This window comes from Stylophora pistillata, chromosome 1, assembly GCF_964205215.1.
Source record: "Stylophora pistillata chromosome 1, jaStyPist1.2, whole genome shotgun sequence".
NCBI lineage: Eukaryota > Metazoa > Cnidaria > Anthozoa > Scleractinia > Pocilloporidae > Stylophora > Stylophora pistillata.
Window position 1 is genome coordinate 44,582,952 of NC_142519.1, and position 20,620 is coordinate 44,603,571.

Here is a 20,620-nt window from a genome sequence, read left to right on the forward strand (position 1 = left end):
ATTAAATGGAGCAGTTCCTCAATTTTATAACTCTTCTCTAAAAATCGAAATTAATTTAAATCATCCATTTCAAACTGAAATGGTATTGAACAAGGGCTTTTGTGCCACTTCAATTTTCAACAATCCAAACATTTTTGAAAATTGTGTACCCTGCAATTTGCATAATCAAAGTCTAGCTGTCAAATTGTCTTTATCCTCTATGCCATGTTATTCTTACAGACAATTTACACATGGCACAGTAATGTTTTGTGTTTTAAACGAGGAATAGCTATTCAGTTGCCTCTTCCAAATACATTTTAAGAATTTTGAAGAGTACTCTTGAGCCTTTGCTTTTAGTATATTTTTTTGTCAGTAGTCCTCAGCAGACAAAGTCTCCATTGCTTTTATACAGTTGTCACACTGTTCCTTTGTTTTGTTCAGGGTGTCTAGCATTTCTGGACTGAACATTGTAACAACATCAACATTAAGCAGATGGCAACGCACTGTTGGGGAAAAAGAGAAATATCATTAAATTAGTTTCTATGCTTTTCTGTATTCATTCATCCTTAGTTTTGTCTGTTTCATACTAACCACTTGCTGTGGATATTGTTTCTTTAACAGTTGCCAAAGCCTTCTCAATCTCACCCATCCTTGATATCATGTTTTCATAGGTATCAGGACATACTGCTGGTGAAGGAAATGTTTATTTTCTTAATATGATTTGTAGAGTAGTAGGTTGAAGAGATACAATTAACTGGTTAAGAAAGGTGACATGAAACCTTTGACCACAAAGAAAAATCTTTAGTGTCCTTTTGCATAAATGAAGACTCGTATATTATTCTCTCTAAGAATACATTGCCAAGTAAATTGACGCACCAGTTCAACCTTGGCAGCATTTTCATCGCAAAATCAGAGGCTGGTAGTTTAGAAAGCACATTGAAAATGAAACCCACCAGATGAAACAAAGGCTGATTGAAAGATTAACAACATTATCTCCGTGGGTTTTTAGTGGAGTCTAGCTCAAACCATACTCTCTCCACAATGGCTTTTAATTTCTTTTGCATAACTGTTTGTTATCAAGGGGAGGGTTCACTTTTCTCAGAACACTTGAATTGTCATGAGTGGGTTTAACCTTTCCACTCTGACACATTTTTATATTTACTGATAAGCATAACTGCTAGCTTGAGCCAAGCAAATATGAGTTGGCAGTCATTTTAAACTAATATGGCTGTTTATGGCTTACTGTTGCTTTCACTTGTGTGATCTGGATCGTCATTGTCGAAAGTGGTGTTCTAAGAACAAATTCAAAGAAATGGAAATGTATTGTTCTTTAAAAAGACTCTTCTTTTTCAAACATAGTTCAACTTTCGGACATAAAAGCATTTTTTAAAAGAGCCTTTAAAATGTTTGAACATTCAGCATTCAAGTATGTATGTAAACTAATATGGTTTGAATCATGAAAACGGAACATAATCTGCTTACATTCCATTGCGTCTTGGTTTGTGGCGAGCCATTCGCATGCTTGTGGGCTTTTTCCGTGGTACTATCAATTAAGATAATAGAAATGTGTGTATCATAAGCTGTAATATCCTTTTCTCGTCATGGTTAATTAATACTGCTGTTACATTGTTTAGTCTCGTTGGTTTTCAAAGTACATTTTACTAAATTCCGAAGCAGCTCATTATATCCTGGAGTTGATAAACTAGATATACTGAACGGAATATATGACAGCTGGCCAGAGGTGACGAATTGTCGATGTTGAAAAAAAAAGAAAACACTTTCTCTTCCTACGTTTTATCTTTTTTCTTCTTTTTTCTTTCTTTTTTTTTTTCACGTGAAACTAATTGATTGCCAAATTCTGGGTTGAAGCGGAAACCATACTGAGTCAAAATAAAACGCGAGAACTCATCTTTGTTAGAATAAAATTAGCATAAATGTTAACATGGTTACCGAAAAATTCGACAAAATATGTTTTCTCCGCGTCAAATCCGTCTGTCTTATTTAATGACATTCCAAATGAGCTTTTTTCCCTTCAGAAGAGTTAATTAGAGTCAAGGACATTTATGGTTATTTTCTATGATATTACCAAAATTCTTCATCATTGCAAAACATCTGTTTTCCGGTAAAGTCTAAGTCGTTTCTTGCTTCTTCACTAGAAAACTGACAGAAAGGAAATTAAAAAATAAATAAAGGTTAATTTTGTGTAGCGAACGTGAAGGCTGAGCTTCAAACTTCTGTTTTCATAAGGAAAAATAAAATATACAAACACGAAATAAATATTCGGAAAGAACCTGCTTTTCATGTGAATATTTAATGAGAAGGTTTTCAAAACTTGCCAAAATTATCGCTTTTCATTTTGAAATACACGTCAATGTAAGCTCCCAGAAAATGAAATATTATTTATTCCCGAATGCAAATTCATTTTCAAAGTTGAAACTATTTCCCTAATTTTTTTCTGGATGGAAATGTAAAATTGCAGTTGTACGGATACATTACATGAGTGTGTGTTTAATTTGAAATCTCGGAAAAATATCATCTAAGCATATCGGCATTGGTAACAAAAACCGAAGTGTAAATAATCATTTTCAACAGTTCAAGTTATATGTTAACGCTTAAAATTGTGAAGTTTTCTACTAAAAGTCTGAAGTCGTCTCCTTTTTGAGCTGAGTCTGAATTAAAATCGAGCGGCATGTAGAATAAAACAAGCATATTTATCAGCCTACCTGTGAGCAGACACCTGTATGTGGCCCGTAGTTCTCGCTGCTGTCATTCGTTTGCATATTTAGCGTATATAAAATAAACTATCGTCCCTAAGACGAGCACAACTAGGACAATTGTTGATGCCAATAGGAGTTTTAAATGTATTGGAAAATCAGGGGTGACCTGACGAACGATCACTTGTCGCTCTGGTCTTTCTGTAGTTGGACGTTCGCCTTCCTCTATCAAAGTTTCGGCCATCGTTAACGCTTCACATTGTCTCACGCGTTGAAAGCGCGGGAAAATGTTGACGTAATTTATAACAATGGCAATCATTGGATAAGAAATGAATCCGATTGAGGTTAACTAATCTACGTTATCATTGGTTCATCTAGCGTCTAGATACAATTGACGTATTATTCGAATCGTCCCTTCCTCTCCATCTCTCTTTTTTCTTTCGGTTATTTATCCATTTCATTCTTACTTAGAAAATGTTGGAATACTGTTAAATTTCATGAGGTTTTATAAACCGTAGAAATCTAGTTTCTAAAGAATAAATGATGAACTCCAAGAAAAAATTGCACAGCATTACTGAGCACAGTTCAGTTCTGACAGTTCATTTTTTCATGACAGAGTGCAGAAGTGTCTCTTCCGTACGTCATAAGATTTAACTCGATCATAATTCATAATTCAATGCAAAGAACTTGGCTTGTAGCCAATTGACCAGGACTGAGATTAAAAAGAAGGTCTCCTGATGCATGTGGTCGAGAAGAGTAAGTAAAAGTAAACACTGATTTTAAAAATGTTTCATCGCAGGAGTATGCATCATTTATGGTGCCGTCTTTTATTTGTGACTGCAGTTATCCGCTGCTTCCCTGATAAGCATAACTGCTAGCTTGAGCCAAGCAAATATGAGTTGGCAGTCATTTTAAACTAATATGGCTGTTTATGGCCATATTAGTTTATGGTGCCGTAGTTTATTTATGGTGCCGTAGTTTATTTGTGACTGCAGTTATCCGCTGCTTTACTGATAAGCATAAACACTGATTTTAAAAATGTTTCATCGCAGGAGTATGCATCATTTATGGTGCCGTAGTTTATTTGTGACTGCAGTTATCCGCTGCTTCCCGCTTCACGAATTGTGAATGACAGTATTATTATTGTTGTTGCCAGAGAAAATCCTAAAAGCAGACAAAGACTTCTATACTTCAGGCTCCGTTTGTTCGAAGGATGGATGATGCTATTCACTGGATAAAATCTCTATCCGGTAAATAGCGCAGTACGTTTTCAGGGCCGTAGCTAGCATGAGGCAAGACGAGGCAATTGGCTCGTCTTAATTTTGGCCTTTTTTAATTTTTTTTCTTAAAGATTGACTTTTCTGAAGAAAAGTGCCACGGAAAATCCTTAAAAGAGCATTTGTAAACTTCTAGATGTCAAAGTTTTCTGGGGGGCACGCCCCCAGACCCCTCTAGCGGCTCGCGCCTTCGGCGCTCGAAACTTGTCTCGTCTTGTCCTGAAATCTGGCTACAGCCCTGGTTTTGTTAACGCTTATCCGCTGGATAGCGATTTATCCGTTGGATAGTGTTATCCGCTCTTTGAACAACTGGGCCCAGGTGAATAAAGGGGGTAAGTCTCTAAAGAAACTGTAGTGCTGCTGAGCAAATGAGTTGATGATAAAAGTTGGCCACCGTAAAGAGTTTTTAAAGCTGATATTTCGGACGTTAGCCCTTCGTCAGAGCGTAAAGAGGAATTTTGGGTTGCGTGTGTTTTATATCCAGAAAATGGAGCTTCGCTATCGATGGGAACATAGTAATAAGGAAGACAAGAATAAACTTAGTTGAATGAAAATTGTTCGTTGATACCGTGGAAATTAAGAGTGCCGATTTAAAGAATAAATTTTTGTTCTAGAGTTTTTGGGTTTCTGGACTGCTTAGAACGATTTGGGAGATTAAAGTGTCTGTCTACTGGTTTTGATGCGTCCTTGTTAGTACTTTTTATGTCACGAAGTTGTTCTCGAAATCGGTCTCCTAGTCGTCTTTCTGTTTCGCCAATGTATACCTTTTTGCGATAGATGCCTCTGATTTGTTGGAAAAATCAGATTTATCATTAGATAAACGATTAAGTCCAAGAAACTACCGGAGAAAATGGCCGCAATTCTTGACGTAAGATTGATGCGAAGATGAATACGACAAGTTGCTATGAGAATCTATTGTGTTGTAGTACACACTAGTGCGTAGACTGTTTCTATACTTCGTTATCTCCGGTGTGAAAAAAGTTACTTCTGCAACTAATTGGTCTTTACTTTTTTTCTTTCCGACGACTCAACACAGCGAAATTTTCTTCCCAAGTCTCCTCGAGTCCCTTTTAAGCTTCTCATCGTAAAACCCCGCCCCAACCCGTGATAACCAGGAGATTCTGCAACTGCTGGTGATTTCAAGTTGACTTTCTGACTTACCAAATCACGTTTATGCAAATTTTCTTGGCTATTAAAGCAGATTATTTTTGCAGTATGACAAATATTGTAGAAAATGATTTAGTTGTCTTAAATCATTTAAAGGATTCCCCACCACAAATAAGTTCCTCTCTACAAGCTCTTCCCTCCTCAAAAGTGACTGTCGAAATTTAGCTGTAGATAGGGGCAGTCCATTATCTATTATTTAGCAGGGAGGGGGGCGAGAACTGGAAAAACTGCACATTTAAAAATAATGTGGTTTCTTTAAGAAACTACTGAATTCACAGAACCACGCAAACGAAAACTACAACTCAGTTGCCAGTAGCTGATTGCATTTTATTTTATTTTATTTTATTTTATTATTTTTTTTTTTCATGCATTAAGTATCGTAACATACTGCCTCAGCAATTTTTTTTCATGGACACTAGTTCGCCAGAAACTGCAGGATGCTGGGTGGTACTAATCGAAGTATTCGCATTCTGAATAGCTTGGTATCTTGTCAGAGGCCAAGAAAAAACCAATCTCTCGTTAGAAAAATAAAAAAAAATAAACAAAGGAAACAAAAACAAATACAAAAAAAGAGAAATAAAAGAAAAACGCTACCATAAGAAATAAACATTCCGTTTGCGGAAAATTTTCCATAAATCTGAACAGACTGGACATCGTGACTGCAAAGGACGACCAACGGGCTCCCCCACGTGCATTTCGACCGGAGTACCCTGAAAGACCACGCGTACACTATCCCCAGTCTCTTTTATTTGCAAAGCAAAAATGGCTTCCCAAGGACGAGATCTCAGAAGGTTTGTGGAATTTGGACGCAAAATTATCGGCGTGGGTAAAAACTACAGGTTAGTCTGTTTTTTTATTTATTTTTTTAAACCTTTTTCAGTGTCTTATTTGTAGACTCCTTTCGTTAATTCAGGCCCAACGGATCGCCACAACAGCCCCCTCCTGCTCAAGATCCCTTGATTTTTTTAAAACCAACGTCAACATATTTGAGTCCGGGGGAAAAAATTAAGGTAAGTTCTCGAGATAGCGTAAAAGGTATCAGTGGGATCGAGACTTGAAAAAGATATCGACTGGCGATAATGTGTTTTGTTTAGAATTAGAGTTTAGTCCTGGCTTGGGGATTCCCTACACGGTTATGTGGCACCTCCTTTGTGGAGGAGTTGAGGTTCAATGGTCACTTGTTCATGTGAAAAGCGTGGTGATTACGTTTCACGCCAAAGCGTAAGACATTTGTGTTTAAAGTAGCCAACATATATGATCGCAAATCAGACAGGTTAAAATGGGGCCTGTTTTGAATATTTTGCACCCCTAGTAACCAATCAGAAGAGGGGATTTACGTCATAAACATTTATGGAGTCGGCCATGTCATTAATAGTGTTGGAAGTTGACTCTTGACAGGTGTTGCATGTGAATTAAATGGTACCCACAAACCTTCATAATCCCTACAGGATGCTAACACTAACTAGTTGTTCAAAGAAGTGTTTTATAAAACCTTGTGATCCTCAAGCACACGCAAAATCATGATTTTTTAACACTTTCAACAGATTCCAGTGGGTCGTGATCAGATTTATCATGAAGTAGAGCTTGGAGTTGTGATTGGCAAAACTGGCAAAACTATTACAGAGTCTCAAGCTATGGAGCATGTTGGAGGATATGCTCTGGCTCTAGACATGACTGATTTTGATCTTATAACTGAAAAAGTAAGTCTTTTTTAGCCTTTTGGCTCAAAAAGCAGTGATCACTTACCAAATGTGCAATTATGCATATTTTTAGGAGTTAGTTGGAAGTTAGTGATCAATGTAAAAGTTGTTGGTCCTCGTGAGAAGAGAGCCTCAAGCTTTTATTACCCCCCCCCCTTCTTGAAAAAGAAGGCCTGCTCATAGGTTATTAACACCTCAGTGACTATTTCCCTGATTTTTTTTCAGCCTTTTACATCATGCTACCTCAATAACTGTTAAAACATTGTGAATTTTGTCAAGGCTCATGAGTACCTCGAGATATTGACTGTATATCTTTCCTATCATCTAGAATATACTTTTATTTTTATCAAGGTATTGCAAAGTGTTCTATTGTAGTGAATACTAAAAATAAAGTAAGAGTTGAGCTCTTTTACTCATTTTGCATTTTAAATTAGCCCCTAACTTCTCATCATAGTATTTATGCATTTTCCAGCAAACAGGTAATGAGAATACTCAAACTTATCAGGTAGAAGTTTTTAACTTGATCTAACACCAAACTCTCGAAACTTATTTGTAAGGAAATGTATAGAAGGTAGAGGGGAGATTTAACCATCTGATCTTGAGAGCTAAACGGTTAAGTAATTATCCTAAATAGGATTCTGATAAGTCATGTTTCCTTCTATTTTCAGAATGAAGCCATTAAAGTTACCTACCCATGGGCACTTGCCAAAGGCTTTGACACAGCAACACCAGTCAGTGAATTTATACCCAAATCAGCGATTACAGACCCAAACGATGTACATCTGTGGTTGAAAGTTGACGGTGAAACAAAGCAGGATGGAAATACACAGGATATGATTTATAAGATTCCTCATTTAATCAGTTTTGTCAGCCGTTACATGACATTAGAAGAAGGGGATTTGATTTTAACAGGAACTCCAGAGGGAGGTTCCCCAGTGAAAAGGGGTCAGACAATAATTTGTGGACTGGGGAACAAGATAGAAATGACCTTCCCTGTGTCATCTTAAAGGGCTGTGATAAATATTTTTTTTAGATATATCAACAAAGTTGAAGTGGTAAATTGGTCACCATAACGATTACAAAAGCTGACGTTTCGAGCGTTAGCCCTTTGTTGGAGTGAACTCCGACGAAGGGCTAACGCTCGAAACATCAGCTTTTGTAATTGTTACGGTGGCCAATTTACCTCTTCAACTTTGTTGATATATCCAAATTATTTCGTTACTCCCTCCGACACAGCCCCAAACAGTTTCTTTCGAAACTATCAGCCTTTATTCATAAATATTTTTTAGGTTCACAGATCTAATGCAAAGGGTAATAAAGAAATTTTTCTTTGAGAGGGGTAACACCCTTAAAAAAGTGGGTATGTCCCTCTCTAAAATGTTCAAAAACATGCTTGTACCGGAAGCTCACTTTCTATGTGATACCACCAGTGAGGATGGTACACCTTCATCTAGATGCGCAAATGAGATAATAAACCCTTTGACCTCTTAGTTTGACAAGCATCTAATTTCTCCAAGTACAAAGTCATCCCTAAATCACACATTAAGGTCATGAGAATTAAAATAATGATCACAAAGTGAAGAAGTTCTTGAGTGCTGAATGAATTCTCGGAAATGTTTAGAGAACAGTTTACAGCATATGCATACTGTTATAAGGATATAAAGGGTAAAAAAAAAAAGCCTGAGTGGGTGAATTTTTTCAATTGCAAATATATTGTTCTTACAATTCTTTTCTGTTTTGTCATCAAATCATACAACATACAAACATTATGTTTCTCCTTTATATCAGATCTGTGACATAACACACCTTTAAAAGCTCTAACCCCTACCACAGGCACGTAGCATCCTATACACATATATACACGTGCATACTTGAAGTGACCAGAAAATTTTGAAATTTTTTAGCAATAGTCCATTTTACAGTTGTGTGCTTGGTTGCTAAGCCTTTGAACGGGAGTGAGGCAAGGGATGACCTTGTTATGATACAAACCTTGCTGCCTTTCAAATGTAAATCACTTTGTTATCATGCTAACTAGATACAGGTCTCTATCACAACAAGGTCATCTTTAGCCTCACTGAATCAAAGGCTTGGCAACTAAGTACACAACTGTAAAATAGCCTATTGTTTCTATTTTTTCGCTCAGTTTACTTAGGTTTCTAGATTATATGTACTTGTGTGTACTTGAAAAAATGACCACCCTACGTGCCTGTACCATGAAAATGAAAGCCTACCAAGTGCTCCAAATTTTGTATTGCTAAATGTTGAAAATTAACTGCATTGTTACAAACATTCCATATGTTAGAAAGTATTTTGGATATATCAACAAAGTTGAAATGGTAAATTGGCCACCGTAACGATTACAAGAGCTGACGTTTCGAGCGTTAGCCCTTCGTCGGAGCGAATAGAGGAATTGTGGGTTGTGTGTCCTTTTAAAGGCAGAGAATGGAGCTACGTTGTTGGTGGGAACATGGCAACTTTTTTGATATATCCAAATTATTTCGTTACTCCTACCGACGCAGCCCCAAACAGTTTCTTTTGAAACTATCAGCCTTTATTCATTGGAAAGTATTGATTATTTTAAATTTTTTCCAGCTAAGGGACAAACATTCTTAGTATCAGGTTGAGGTTAAAGTGAAATAAAAAAATTATACTAGGCTAAGAAATGTTTGTGATTTATGATTTATGATTTATGATTTATTTAGCTTCGCCAACCGGCAGGGACACCGCAACAGCTTGCGCCGATTACTGCGGGCCCAGTAAACCCACCCATCCCACCCCAGGGGAGGACATCCATCAAACAGTAATCTTGTGTGTGGGAAATTAACGTCTTCTACCCCAACCCTACAGGAGACGGGACCTCCATTTATTCTTCCCTATCCGAGAAGACTAGAATATCTAACCATTTCTTGATGTTATAGAAAGGTAGCAAATTCTTCTCAATTATTTTGAGACCCTGAGTGTTGGTCCGGCCGGGGCTCGAATCCTGGACCTCCCGCACAACAGTCCAGTGCTCTATCCATTGAGCTAACCGGGAGGCGATAAGTGCAAACATTTTTGGAATGATTTTGAATAAAGTGGACTTATTTTGAAAACCAGTCTTATAATTTCAATTATATTCAGTGCAGTGTTTTTATTTCTCTGTCATGTTTAACAGCCATGTACAGCAGCCAATCTAGTAAAAATCATTTTGGAAATATTTCTATCAGACTCTCAAAAATGTTACTATTACTTTCTACTATTCACTTAATTTAAATTGCTTATCGCTATGGACAGATGACATTATTTTGAAGGGGACTTACTTTCAATGTGTTTCCTACACGTGCCGTTGTTTACTCTCTACCCATGGACTGTCGTTACGCGCCAACCTACCCTACCCTCCCACCCCAGCATTTCTGTGATTCAAGATCAAAATGGCGGCTTCATCATCGTCTTCGAGGGATCTTCGAAGATTTGTGGAGTTTGGACGGAAGATAATTGCAGTTGGACGAAATTACAGGTGAGCTTGTTCAGAGAAGTGTATTTTGACAATTTCTTGATTCAGACTCTCCAAACAAGGGAAAGATGAAAGATTTGTTGCTTGATCACGGTAGGGAACACGCTGCGGAGTTGGGAAATCCTGTACCAAAAACTCCACTTATTTTCCTGAAGCCGCCATCAAGCTACCTACAACAAGGAGGAAAAATCAAGGTACTTTGGGAGTACAAGGCTACAACGTAGTTACTTAAGCTTTAAATATTTGATCGTAAAAATCAAATGAGGAGGGCTGTACATTGTGCAAAGCCCAAAGAATAGAGGTTGGGGGGGGGGGGGGGGGCAATTCTTATGACCCCCAATTTTTAAAAAATATTTATACACTTTGGAGGCTAGAATTAAGGCTTTTTCGAACTCTTTGAACGTTATTGCTACGGCATACTTATCCATAGACTTTTATTTTCTATTCTCTCATTTACATATTTGTTTTGCTTGCAGCTTCCTCCAGGCTGTGACGAGCTTCACCATGAAGTAGAACTTGGTGTTGTGATTAGTAAGACAGGCGTGTCTATTCCGGAATCCAATGCAATGGATTATGTTGGGGGATATGCTCTTGCACTTGATATGACTGCAAGAGATCTTCAAAATAAAGCCAAGAAGCTGGGTCAACCATGGACACTTGCTAAAGGTTTTGATACTGCATTGCCTGTCAGTAGATTCGTCTCCAAGACAGAGATTCCAGAACCTGATAATGTCCATATTTGGCTGAAAGTTGATGGAGAACTAAAACAAGATGGAAACACCCGAGATATGATCTTTACCATTCCTTATTTGATCAGCTTTATCAGTCAGAGTATGACTTTAGAGGAAGGAGATTTAATTTTGACAGGGACTCCGGAAGGTGTCTCGGAAGTCAAGCCTGGACAAACTATAGCTTGTGGTCTTGGGGATAAAGTAGACATGACATTTCCTGTAGTGTAGCAGAAACATGAGATAGTCAGTAACCCTTTATACTAACATCAGTGTGCATATTCTCCATATTGTTCTCTATACATTTCCTAAGGCACCGACAAGGTGAATTTCTTCAATAATCAAGAGCTTCTTCAGTGAGTGATTATTTCCTTTTTTCTCATGACCTTAATGTGTGAAACAGGGGTGATATGTTAATGAGAAATAAGATGCTAGTCAAATGGTGAAAGTAAAATACTAACCATGAACATCTGTGTTAAGATTACCTTACTTCAAAATTTTTATAAAGAGCTTTTTACAGTTATGTCAATGAGCTCTCTTTACCTCAATTACATCTTCAGAGTTAAGAAAAGGGTCTTTTTTAAAACAAGGCATCAAAAATTCACTTATCATATAGATAAAAAAAAGAACATATTTTCCACCATTTTTGAAAAAATTATGAATATTGAAAGGTTGTGATTTCCATTTTATTCTTTCATTTGTGTAAAGTGAAGACATCCTCAGGGAGTCTTTAATCAGATATTTTTATAAATGCTCAAGAGTAATCCAAATTTTACAGACTGCTTTCCAATCAAAGATTGAAACATGATTCCCAAGTTTTTATTCATCCTAAATCTGGAATTTCCATGATTTTGTGAGATAAAGGAAAATTGTAGAATTGATGGTCTTGAATTAATTATTGTAATTAGAAAAGGAGAGATAATAAGTTTTTTTAACTACTGTAATGTTTACCAATGAAAAAACATGTGAATCCTTCGAAGGAAAAGATACATAACAACTTTGTGCGAGGTTAAGTTAATACAAAGGGCTGGATCTTTGATCATTAAATTTGTTCTCTTTGCTCATTTGACAAACCAGACTAGCTGAATTGGAGGTAACATTTTTATTTGCTAGACTAAGACAATTTATAACATAACCAAAGAAAAGCGCACACTCTGATTGGTCAATTCAGCATCCCCCATTTGCCCATGGGTGTACGCTACTGACGTGAGCAAATGCAAAGACTATTTTCTGCGCACGCTTGTTTTTTCTGGTCATGTAAGATTTGTTAAATAAAAGGGAACTCTATAGCTAATATGTATTAATGTTATGTTATAAAACAAATGGTAAACACCACAGTGTACACTATACAAGTGTACACTGTGGTGTACACTATTGAGTATGGTGTACACTATTGAGTATGGTGTACACTATTGAGTATTGTGTACTACTCAAGAAGCTAGAGTCGCTCTAGGCTATTGCCTCGAGCAACTCTCGCGCTTCTTTCGTGCTTAGCAACCTCCCGAGTGCATCCATAACTCAATAGTGTACGCTGTGGTGTTTACCATTTGTTAATTAGAAATATTTCAATGGACACTTTTAAGAGAAAACGAATGCAATAGTTTGAATAACATTGTATGCAAATGACATATGGAATTCAATCAAATAAGAGACATCCCCCAAATAAGTGCCTATCTACTACGTCATAATGTCAAACAAGTACCCTGTCCCTCACTTTCCTAAATGGTGGGAATACAAGTAAACCTGTTTCTACAGCCACTTAATTTGTAACTTTTTAAGCTTCAACTGCAGCAGAATCAGTATAGGAGAATAATAAGCACCCCCTGGATTAAAAACCCTCCATCCAATGAATGCCCCCTCCCTCCCTATTAGCTGAAATTTTAATTGAGCATACTGCACCTATTGGAGAAAGTACTGTATACTATCCACATACACAGGTAGGATGTGTAAACTGGCCATTAACACTGTCTTATTACAAGTATAATATGTAAACTGTCCATTTAGTGTTCAACATAGGCTGCTGATAACCCAATCATGTTTGAGATTCTTGTTCCAATTGTATTACCGGTAATCACCTTGTGAAGGCTAACAGTACTGCAATATCAAAATGTGGCTGAATGAGGCTAGAACTACACCGGATTTGGTAAACCCCTTTAATTCCCAGGAGTGACCAAGACAGAATTTCTCCTTACAATAGCAATACAATGTCAAGCAGACAAGTGATGAAAATGAAGAAAAATAATTAATATTAGAGGATTATTAGTTGATCAGATACCAAATTCTCCAAACTTGCTTCAAAAGAATTGTATGGCAGACAGTAAGGAGAATTGCTAAAACGATCTTGGGAGTGAAAGAGTTGAATTTAAAAGCTGTTTTGTGACATTAACAGTTGGTTACAATCATCCACTCTTTAAACCTAAAGGTCGGCTTCATCTGACTCCACTTGAGTAGCATTATGTATTGCCACCAGAACATCTGCTATCTTTGATTTTTCATCTCCTGAAATGGGAACTATTTCGCACTTTCCTCTGCATTCTTTACAACCCTCAAGAATTTCCCTCAGTTTGCGAATGAAAAGAACAACCTACAAGAAAACGATTTGCATGTAAAAAAAAAAAACAAACAAACAAACCACGCCTTCTCATATAATTTCTTATTTACTTTGATTTAATTTGATATTTACATGATGGGTGGAGTAACCTGCTTGGGCAGGAAGTGTTGTCCGCTAGGTAGGGTAACCCTGTCAGGGTCACAATTTGCCATGTAAACGTCTCAAGGTGAGGTAACCCACCTAGCCGGAGTCGCGTTCATGTTACATTTGCTAGCATGCCAACAACCTCTAGATCCTTCTCCCCGAGATCCGGTGGATGTAAGATTGTTTGTAAACTCGGGCTATTTTTCGACCTCGGCTTGGTGGGTTACCTCATCTACCTAGGGTTCCCCACCTTCAGAAGTTCCCGACAAACCCTTTCCCTTCGGATGGCAAAACATTTAAGAAAAAACTGAATTTTTCCACAATTGGCAGTAATGTCGCAGTCTGATTGACCAATAAGAACAAGGACAACGCTGCTCGCGTTAACGCGTCACGCAACGTGTCATGTACTGAAAGAGTCGTTTTATTTCAATTTGAAGTTGTGGTAAAAATAATATCGACATTGATTTGTTGCTGACTCACTCGGCTGCGCCTCGTGAGTCCACAATATTTTGACGACAGTACTGACGAATATCGTTGTCGATAAGAGTACAGACCCAGCTAAACCACTGTCGATGTTTATGTACCTGATCATCCCGCTCTTGGCGACTCAAGGGAGCGTCTTCATGGAGAGACATGTCATACAAGGACATAAGATTGGAAGCGTATTCCAAAATGAAGAAGTATTCATGTTTGTCAGTCATCGCTACGCGGTAAACTGCTTGTTTGTAAATTCTTTCCTTTATCCCTCCCCTGTTGATTTTACACGGTGTAAGATCACCGGCCCAAGTAACCCTGGGATCTGCGTCGGCAATATTATCATAAACATAACATGTTTTCGGCACCAAGATGTAAAGTTTCTTCTTGGTTATCTTGTAACGAAACTCCGACGATTTTGCAATCTGAGCCTCAAGCCTAGGAAGAACCAACTTTAGGTAGCCGAAGTAGTAGTTCCATGCAAAGCCGTCAGCAACGTTCTTGTTATTTCTTTCGTTCAACATTGTTGCTTCCACTGTGTTCGGTTCTCTGATACCAACGATGAAAACCAGTTGTGGTATCACAAAACAGTTCAGAATAAAGAAGATGCCATAATCTAGGCGGAAAAAAGCTTCGTAGTTTTGCAACAAAGCATAACACACAAACAGAACGGAAGTGGTACCGACAGCTAAAATGCAAGAACCATATTCAAATGCGAAAGTAGATCTGAAAACTCGCCTCCATTCCCCTTGATATCTGGTCTGCTTGTGTCGAATTTCTTCAGCTAGCATCGACACCCTTCTGATTAGTTCACCTATAATTACGCTTAGCATAAGAAGGGCTGTTGCAAAGAACACAAAGTTTATCCCGTCCTTATCTTCGCTCTCCCACAGCGCAAACACAAGAAGGGCCCCAGATATAATGGCTATCACTACTGAAGCGAAAGTGACAGCCTTGCCGCGGGGCTTGAAAATCGGTCCAAATCCGTTATTTTCCTGTTGATCCATTCATCAAATGAGGACGAATCTTCTAGTGCTTGCCCTTTCAGAATGTTTTTTTTTTTTTTCTTCTTTGCGCCTTCGAAAGGGATCTCGAATTGCTTGCGTGGCAGATGGCATTTTGTTTTCAACTTATTGGGTTCGCTTTAAGGGGAATCCCCTTACGATTTTGATTGGCGGCTGGCAGCGGTTTTCTCCGCAAGCTTACCTATAAACTATGGAAAAATTTATGAACAGGCGCGGCGTGGAACAGTTACTATTGATATATCGGACTGAACTTGAGCAAATTGACAAAGCAGGGTCATTTGAATGAATCGAAAGAATTCAAACATCACTTAAATTTGCATGAGGTAATAAATTGTCGGGGAAAGTATACCTCAGAGAGGCGGTTATTTATCTCTGCGGCATGTGAATACAAGTTAAGTTTTTAAATGTCGTTAAGTTTCATGGGATCTGTTCAGCTGGGCACATGTTGTAAAATATTTAGTAGATAAAACCCTTTGGGCAACTGGTATGTCGGCTGATAATGTCCGCAGCTGAGATATCGTCCGGAAAACAGAATATTTGGCCAGGAAGCGAGGCGTCGGGGGGCAGGTATGAACTTCGAACAACTTAAATTTTCATGAACCTTTTCTAAAATCTCAATATATTCCAGAGCCATGATTCTGTCGGCTCATGTCTTATTTAGGGTGCTACCAAGAGTCCTTAGAAAGTAGTTTTTCATCTCTAGGAATTTTCTTCGCTCATCTAAAACTAATCCAAATTTTGCGTTATAAAAAGGTGAATACCCACAGAATGAAGTTGAACTGAAAACCTGATTCCTACTTGTGTTGTAAGGAAATGCACCCACCTACCCACCCTTGAAGGGTCATTATTATGGGGTAGGGAGGGTATTTGAAAAGCTCTGATCGTCATTTTTCCTCTCAATGGGTTTGAAAATGGAAGGGAATTCTATACACAATTATCTCTGAGGAAGGGGTTAAGGAAAAAGAAATGTTCACATAAACCAAAATTTAAACTACTTTATGCCAAAACGATTAGAGAGGGTATGATGGACAAAAATTTATTTAAATGCAACAACCAGCAAATTGAGCATGCTCAGTCTACAATTGTAGGTCCTTCAAGTGATGATTCACAGGATCTTGGCTGTTCTGAAAGACACACAACTGAGGACAGAATCTTCAATTATAAGCAGTCATTAGAAAAGGCAACGCAGAAATGAGAATCCTAACCCCTACATTACAGTAAATTATTCACAATAATAATTATTAATAATCTTGGATAATAATAAATAATCTTGGATGCTGATATCAGTGAAAGAAGTGAGATGCTTTTTAGATGACTTGATTGGGTGCCACTTAAGGAAGAATTAAACCTTAAAAAGACTAGTTTAATATTCAGGGACATCAAAGATGAAAATAATTGTCTGAGCTATATAACAAGAACTTTTAACGAAAAACTCAGACCGACACACCAGAACCACAGTCGCTATAGAAAATATAACTTAGTGTGCCCCTCCTATAATAGAAAAATGGAAGAGGGCAAACTTTTCAGGCCAGTGGAGCAAAACTATGGATCAGCATTCCTTTAGACATTCGAAAGAAAGACTCCATTGGCTCTTTTAAATCTTCTGTTCGAAAGTATTTTTTATCCAAGCACTCTTAGCTTAGTTTTTAGTTGTGCATATCCAGATTTTATCCAGGTTTTTTATTATTATTATTATTATTATTTTATTTTCTTGTAAGTGTAAATAGTTTTTAAAATTTTAACTTAAGATAGAGGGCCACCGGTTCATCAGTTTTTAACTGTTATGTGTTACCCTCTGTAAATAAAGTTGTTACTTACTTACTTACTATATACAACTGGGTTCTCTTTCTTAAACCTCCATAAAACATTTTGGCATTCCATATTGTTCAGAGCAACAGAAATATTATAAGCTGTCAATTAGTAAGCTGTAAGGGTTCAATTTAATAAATAATTTTCAACAAGTTTCTTTTTTCTTAGTCAATGAAAATCAAGAGGTTTTTGGAGTAAAATGATCTGCATTTCTACAAGCACTATTTAACATCAGTCATCTTGTGGGTTAACTATAATACTCACTGTTATTATATGGCTGTGTCTCACAAGGACTGGGAACTACCGAATTCACGAATTTGATTGGCTGAAATCAATATCGAAAGCGTTCTAGATTTTCCCATCTAGACTGGCATTTAGAGCAGTCTAGAAAAAAAAGATACAAAGAATATAATGTTCCGTTGCTTTCTAGACCTCGGTCGCTGGTACAGACCTCACTGCGTTTGGTCTGTACTGGTGACCTCGGTCAAGATTCTCCCATACAGACCTCCCGCTCAGTTAATAAGAACTAAAAAAAAAGTTAAAGAAAGGCTTCTCAGTCCCACATGCATTGCTAAAGAATGTTATTGATTTATTATATTGGGGTCCTGCAAAATATCAGAGTTTTTTCACATTCAGTTAGAATTATTTTGTTTAGAGCTGTCACTGTTCTGGTCTGTGCAGTTCATTAGGTGCAGGATTGTGCACTTCTATGTTGGCAGCATTATGCATTCCAACAAGGACATTTGAAATCTCATGTGGATCATTTCCTGAGATTGGTACTAACTCATAAGTCCCTCTGCACTCTTCGGACTTATCCAGAATTTCTGTCAATTTTTGGAGGAACAACACCACCTATAAATTACATGGAAGAAAGGTTTCAGTGAGACTGCTGTGTCTGACCTTAAACAAATCATATTAATGGGGACCAGTCCACATAGGGTGGGGAGGGGGGGGGGGGAAGAAGATGGGAATTCCTAGTAAAAGCTGGCTACTGGGGACATGCTAATGGATGGGTTAATTTACAATTTTATAACTGGATTTACTATAATGGGGTTGCTTTTCAATTGAGCTCTTATGATGGCATTGCAAATTTTTGGGATTTTGGGGTTAAGCCAAATCATGATAAGTATGGATTTAAAAATGGAAAGATTTGCAGTCAAATGTGCCTACTCACTTTAGGATGACCAACTTAAAAGGCTTTGTTAGGTAGATGCATAAACAGAAAGTGACTAAGTCTAGTGTGACCAGGCTCACAATTGTGCATGACATTGCAATATTTTTTGTTATAATTTTAGAATTACATTTTCAGAAACTATTTCCTATGATAACCAAATTATCATACACACAGGATTTGCATCATAAATTTCCTTTTGCACCATCACACCTAACTATTTCCTATGATAACCAAATTATCATACACACAGGATTTGCATCATAAATTTCCTTTAGAATGATCACACCTAACTTCCAAAATTTTAGAGAATTTCCTGCTATTGTTCGATTCCTTATAAAAGAAGTACAGTTAGTTAGTTTAACTCAGTAGTTCAGAGTGTCAAGATCAGCACTTACAAGCTCAGAACCTCTTGGTCACAGAAAAAGTAACTCCAGTACATGTAACCTCAAGTTAGTGACCTATTTTACTGAGGATTTGCTTGCAATCACCCTATCTTTTTATCAGTATTATTTCTTTTGTACTTTCCTGTATAAATAAATTTTATTGTGGCTATAAGTCTGTCTCGTTGTTCAAATAACAACATCAGAACCTGCCTCGGTCACACTAGGATAGTGAAAATTACATTTACCCAAAATTTACTTAAATGGGGTCTATAACTGGCCACAGAATGGAGTAGAATGAGGTAGTGTTTCTGAGAGGCTAGCAAGAAATACACAGCAAAGCTTGACCCATTAGTACCTTGTCTAAGGATCTGTCACAGTATTGTTTGTAGTGCCTCTATCATCTTGAAAATCAAATGGGACGTACTAGAAACTAGCCTACCTGATGATCCCCGTTCCTCATGACTTAAGGGGGGGTCTGCATACTGAGACATATCGTAAAGTGTCATCAGAGGCATGGCATACTCCAAAATGAAGTGGTACTCTTCCACCGTTCCATCTGGGCAGGGCATCTCTACCTTATAAACCGCATGCTTGTAAATTCTTTTCAGAATTCCACCTCTACTTATTTCAAGCGGCGGGAGATCATCGGCCCACTTTACCCTGGAATCTGCGTCAACGATGCTATCACAGGTGAAGCACGTTTTGGGCAGTAAAATGAAAACCTTTTTCGCGTTTAACAAATATCGAAATTCCACTGAATCGGCAATCTTTTCATTCAGTTGCGGCAGCACCAGCCTCAGATAACCAAAGTAGAAGCCCTTAGCTAACCCATCGGCCACATTCTTGTTTTCTTTTTCGTACAAATCCGATTTTTCCACAGGAGAGAGCTGTCGAAGACCCACAAGGAACAACAAATGCGGAACCACGAAACAGTTCAGGGAAAATAAGATAGCGAAGTTTGAGTGAGAGAAAACCTCGTATTGTTCATACAACTGATAACACAGGATGAAAGCGGCAGCGATGGTCGCGACTAAAATGCACTTGTCATGATCGAAAGTGAAAGTTGTCTTAGTTTATAACACTTTTCCACTTTCCTTGGTATCTCGTGCGTATGTGTTGGATCTCTTCTAACACCAAGGAAAATCTTCGAAATAGTTCCCCGAAAACGAAACTGAGGGTAAGCAGGGCTGCTGTAAACACCAGGGAATGAATCCCTTCCCTTTTTTCTTTCTCTTCCACCGCGAGCGATAGTATCGCGCCACTAATTACAACCATGATAGCTGAAGTAGCGGTGGTAGTTCTTCCACGACGCTTGAAAAGTGGTCCAAAACCATTATTCTCTTGCTGAGTTAAGTCATTCCCTCGTGGAAGAGGATTATCAGCCATGGTGAAAAAATGTTCCTCTCAGACGTAACGATTGTTTTACTCGTGAAGATGCTTACAACGAAATGCACCAGCCTGTGTAAAGCAAATCGATTTAGTCAGCGACATGATTTAACAGGGGAATCCCCGCAATAAAGACTTTGGCCTCGTTTGGCCAAGAGCCAAGCATCAGTTTGTCCTTCGGCTCAGTGGGCTCAGCCCCCAAGGGAAATTCCCAGAAAAGGACTTCAGTGTTTGAATTATTTGTTCGATGTTTAAATGTGCTCTCTCAGCAACTTTCAGTTTTGAAAAACCTTTCCCTTAGGAATGAGAAACCGAAAGGAAGACGTCTTTTCCCACCCCCGAGTGGAGCTCCAACAGGTTGAAAGTCGGTCAAGCACGATGTGGTTCTCACGTGATGTGTAATAGCCGTATTCAGAAGACAAATTACTTCACTTCCAGGCTTACAATGGTATTCTCACCTGGTATACTTTCATAAATATTGAGGGGAATTTAAAATTGGCTTGCTGGCTCCGCTATACTTCGGCACTTCACCGAGGAGAATCGAGGGGCATCAAGAGCCGTTTTATTCTAGTGCCAAATGGGATCATGTTTCCCAGTTCCACCAGAAAATGCACCT

General features: G+C 38.0%; 5 protein-coding genes across 6 annotated transcripts; 2 read left to right on the forward strand and 3 right to left on the reverse strand.

Moving 5' to 3' along the window:
- Positions 1-198: 198 nt before the first annotated feature.
- Positions 199-2,897, reverse strand: LOC111325190 (uncharacterized). 2 transcript variants are annotated; one of them, XM_022928944.2, is made up of 6 exons: positions 2,703-2,897; positions 2,066-2,139; positions 1,462-1,522; positions 1,223-1,271; positions 571-663; positions 199-482 (listed from the first exon to the last, which is right to left on the reverse strand). In XM_022928944.2, the coding sequence occupies exons 1-6, from the start codon at positions 2,757-2,759 to the stop codon at positions 349-351; spliced, it is 468 nt and encodes a 155-aa protein (XP_022784679.1). In that variant the 5' UTR covers positions 2,760-2,897; the 3' UTR covers positions 199-348. The 2 variants fall into 2 exon arrangements, with proteins under 2 accessions (XP_022784679.1, XP_022784678.1); XM_022928943.2 differs by having other exon boundaries at positions 571-666.
- A 2,928-nt stretch (positions 2,898-5,825) lies between these two features.
- On the forward strand, positions 5,826-9,451 carry LOC111325206 (uncharacterized). Its single transcript, XM_022928969.2, has 4 exons — positions 5,826-5,976; positions 6,051-6,147; positions 6,682-6,837; positions 7,506-9,451. The coding sequence occupies exons 1-4, from the start codon at positions 5,900-5,902 to the stop codon at positions 7,842-7,844; spliced, it is 669 nt and encodes a 222-aa protein (XP_022784704.1). The 5' UTR covers positions 5,826-5,899; the 3' UTR covers positions 7,845-9,451.
- A 147-nt stretch (positions 9,452-9,598) lies between these two features.
- LOC111325178 (uncharacterized) lies at positions 9,599-12,131 on the forward strand. The gene is made up of 3 exons (XM_088758780.1): positions 9,599-10,333; positions 10,428-10,524; positions 10,807-12,131. The coding sequence occupies exons 1-3, from the start codon at positions 10,248-10,250 to the stop codon at positions 11,287-11,289; spliced, it is 666 nt and encodes a 221-aa protein (XP_088614906.1). The 5' UTR covers positions 9,599-10,247; the 3' UTR covers positions 11,290-12,131.
- A 14-nt stretch (positions 12,132-12,145) lies between these two features.
- On the reverse strand, positions 12,146-15,548 carry LOC111325205 (stimulator of interferon genes protein 3-like). The gene is made up of 2 exons (XM_022928968.2): positions 14,338-15,548; positions 12,146-13,642 (listed from the first exon to the last, which is right to left on the reverse strand). Exons 1-2 carry the CDS (start codon positions 15,232-15,234, stop codon positions 13,475-13,477), a joined length of 1,065 nt encoding a protein of 354 aa, XP_022784703.1. The 5' UTR covers positions 15,235-15,548; the 3' UTR covers positions 12,146-13,474.
- A 724-nt stretch (positions 15,549-16,272) lies between these two features.
- Positions 16,273-20,559, reverse strand: LOC111325177 (stimulator of interferon genes protein 7). Its single transcript, XM_088758685.1, is given in 5 exon segments — positions 16,273-17,913; positions 19,058-19,066; positions 19,068-19,688; positions 19,690-20,076; positions 20,463-20,559. Coding segments are annotated over 4 exon segments (1,137 nt in total). The 5' UTR covers positions 20,005-20,076; positions 20,463-20,559; the 3' UTR covers positions 16,273-17,721.
- Between the last annotated feature and the right edge of the window lie 61 nt (positions 20,560-20,620).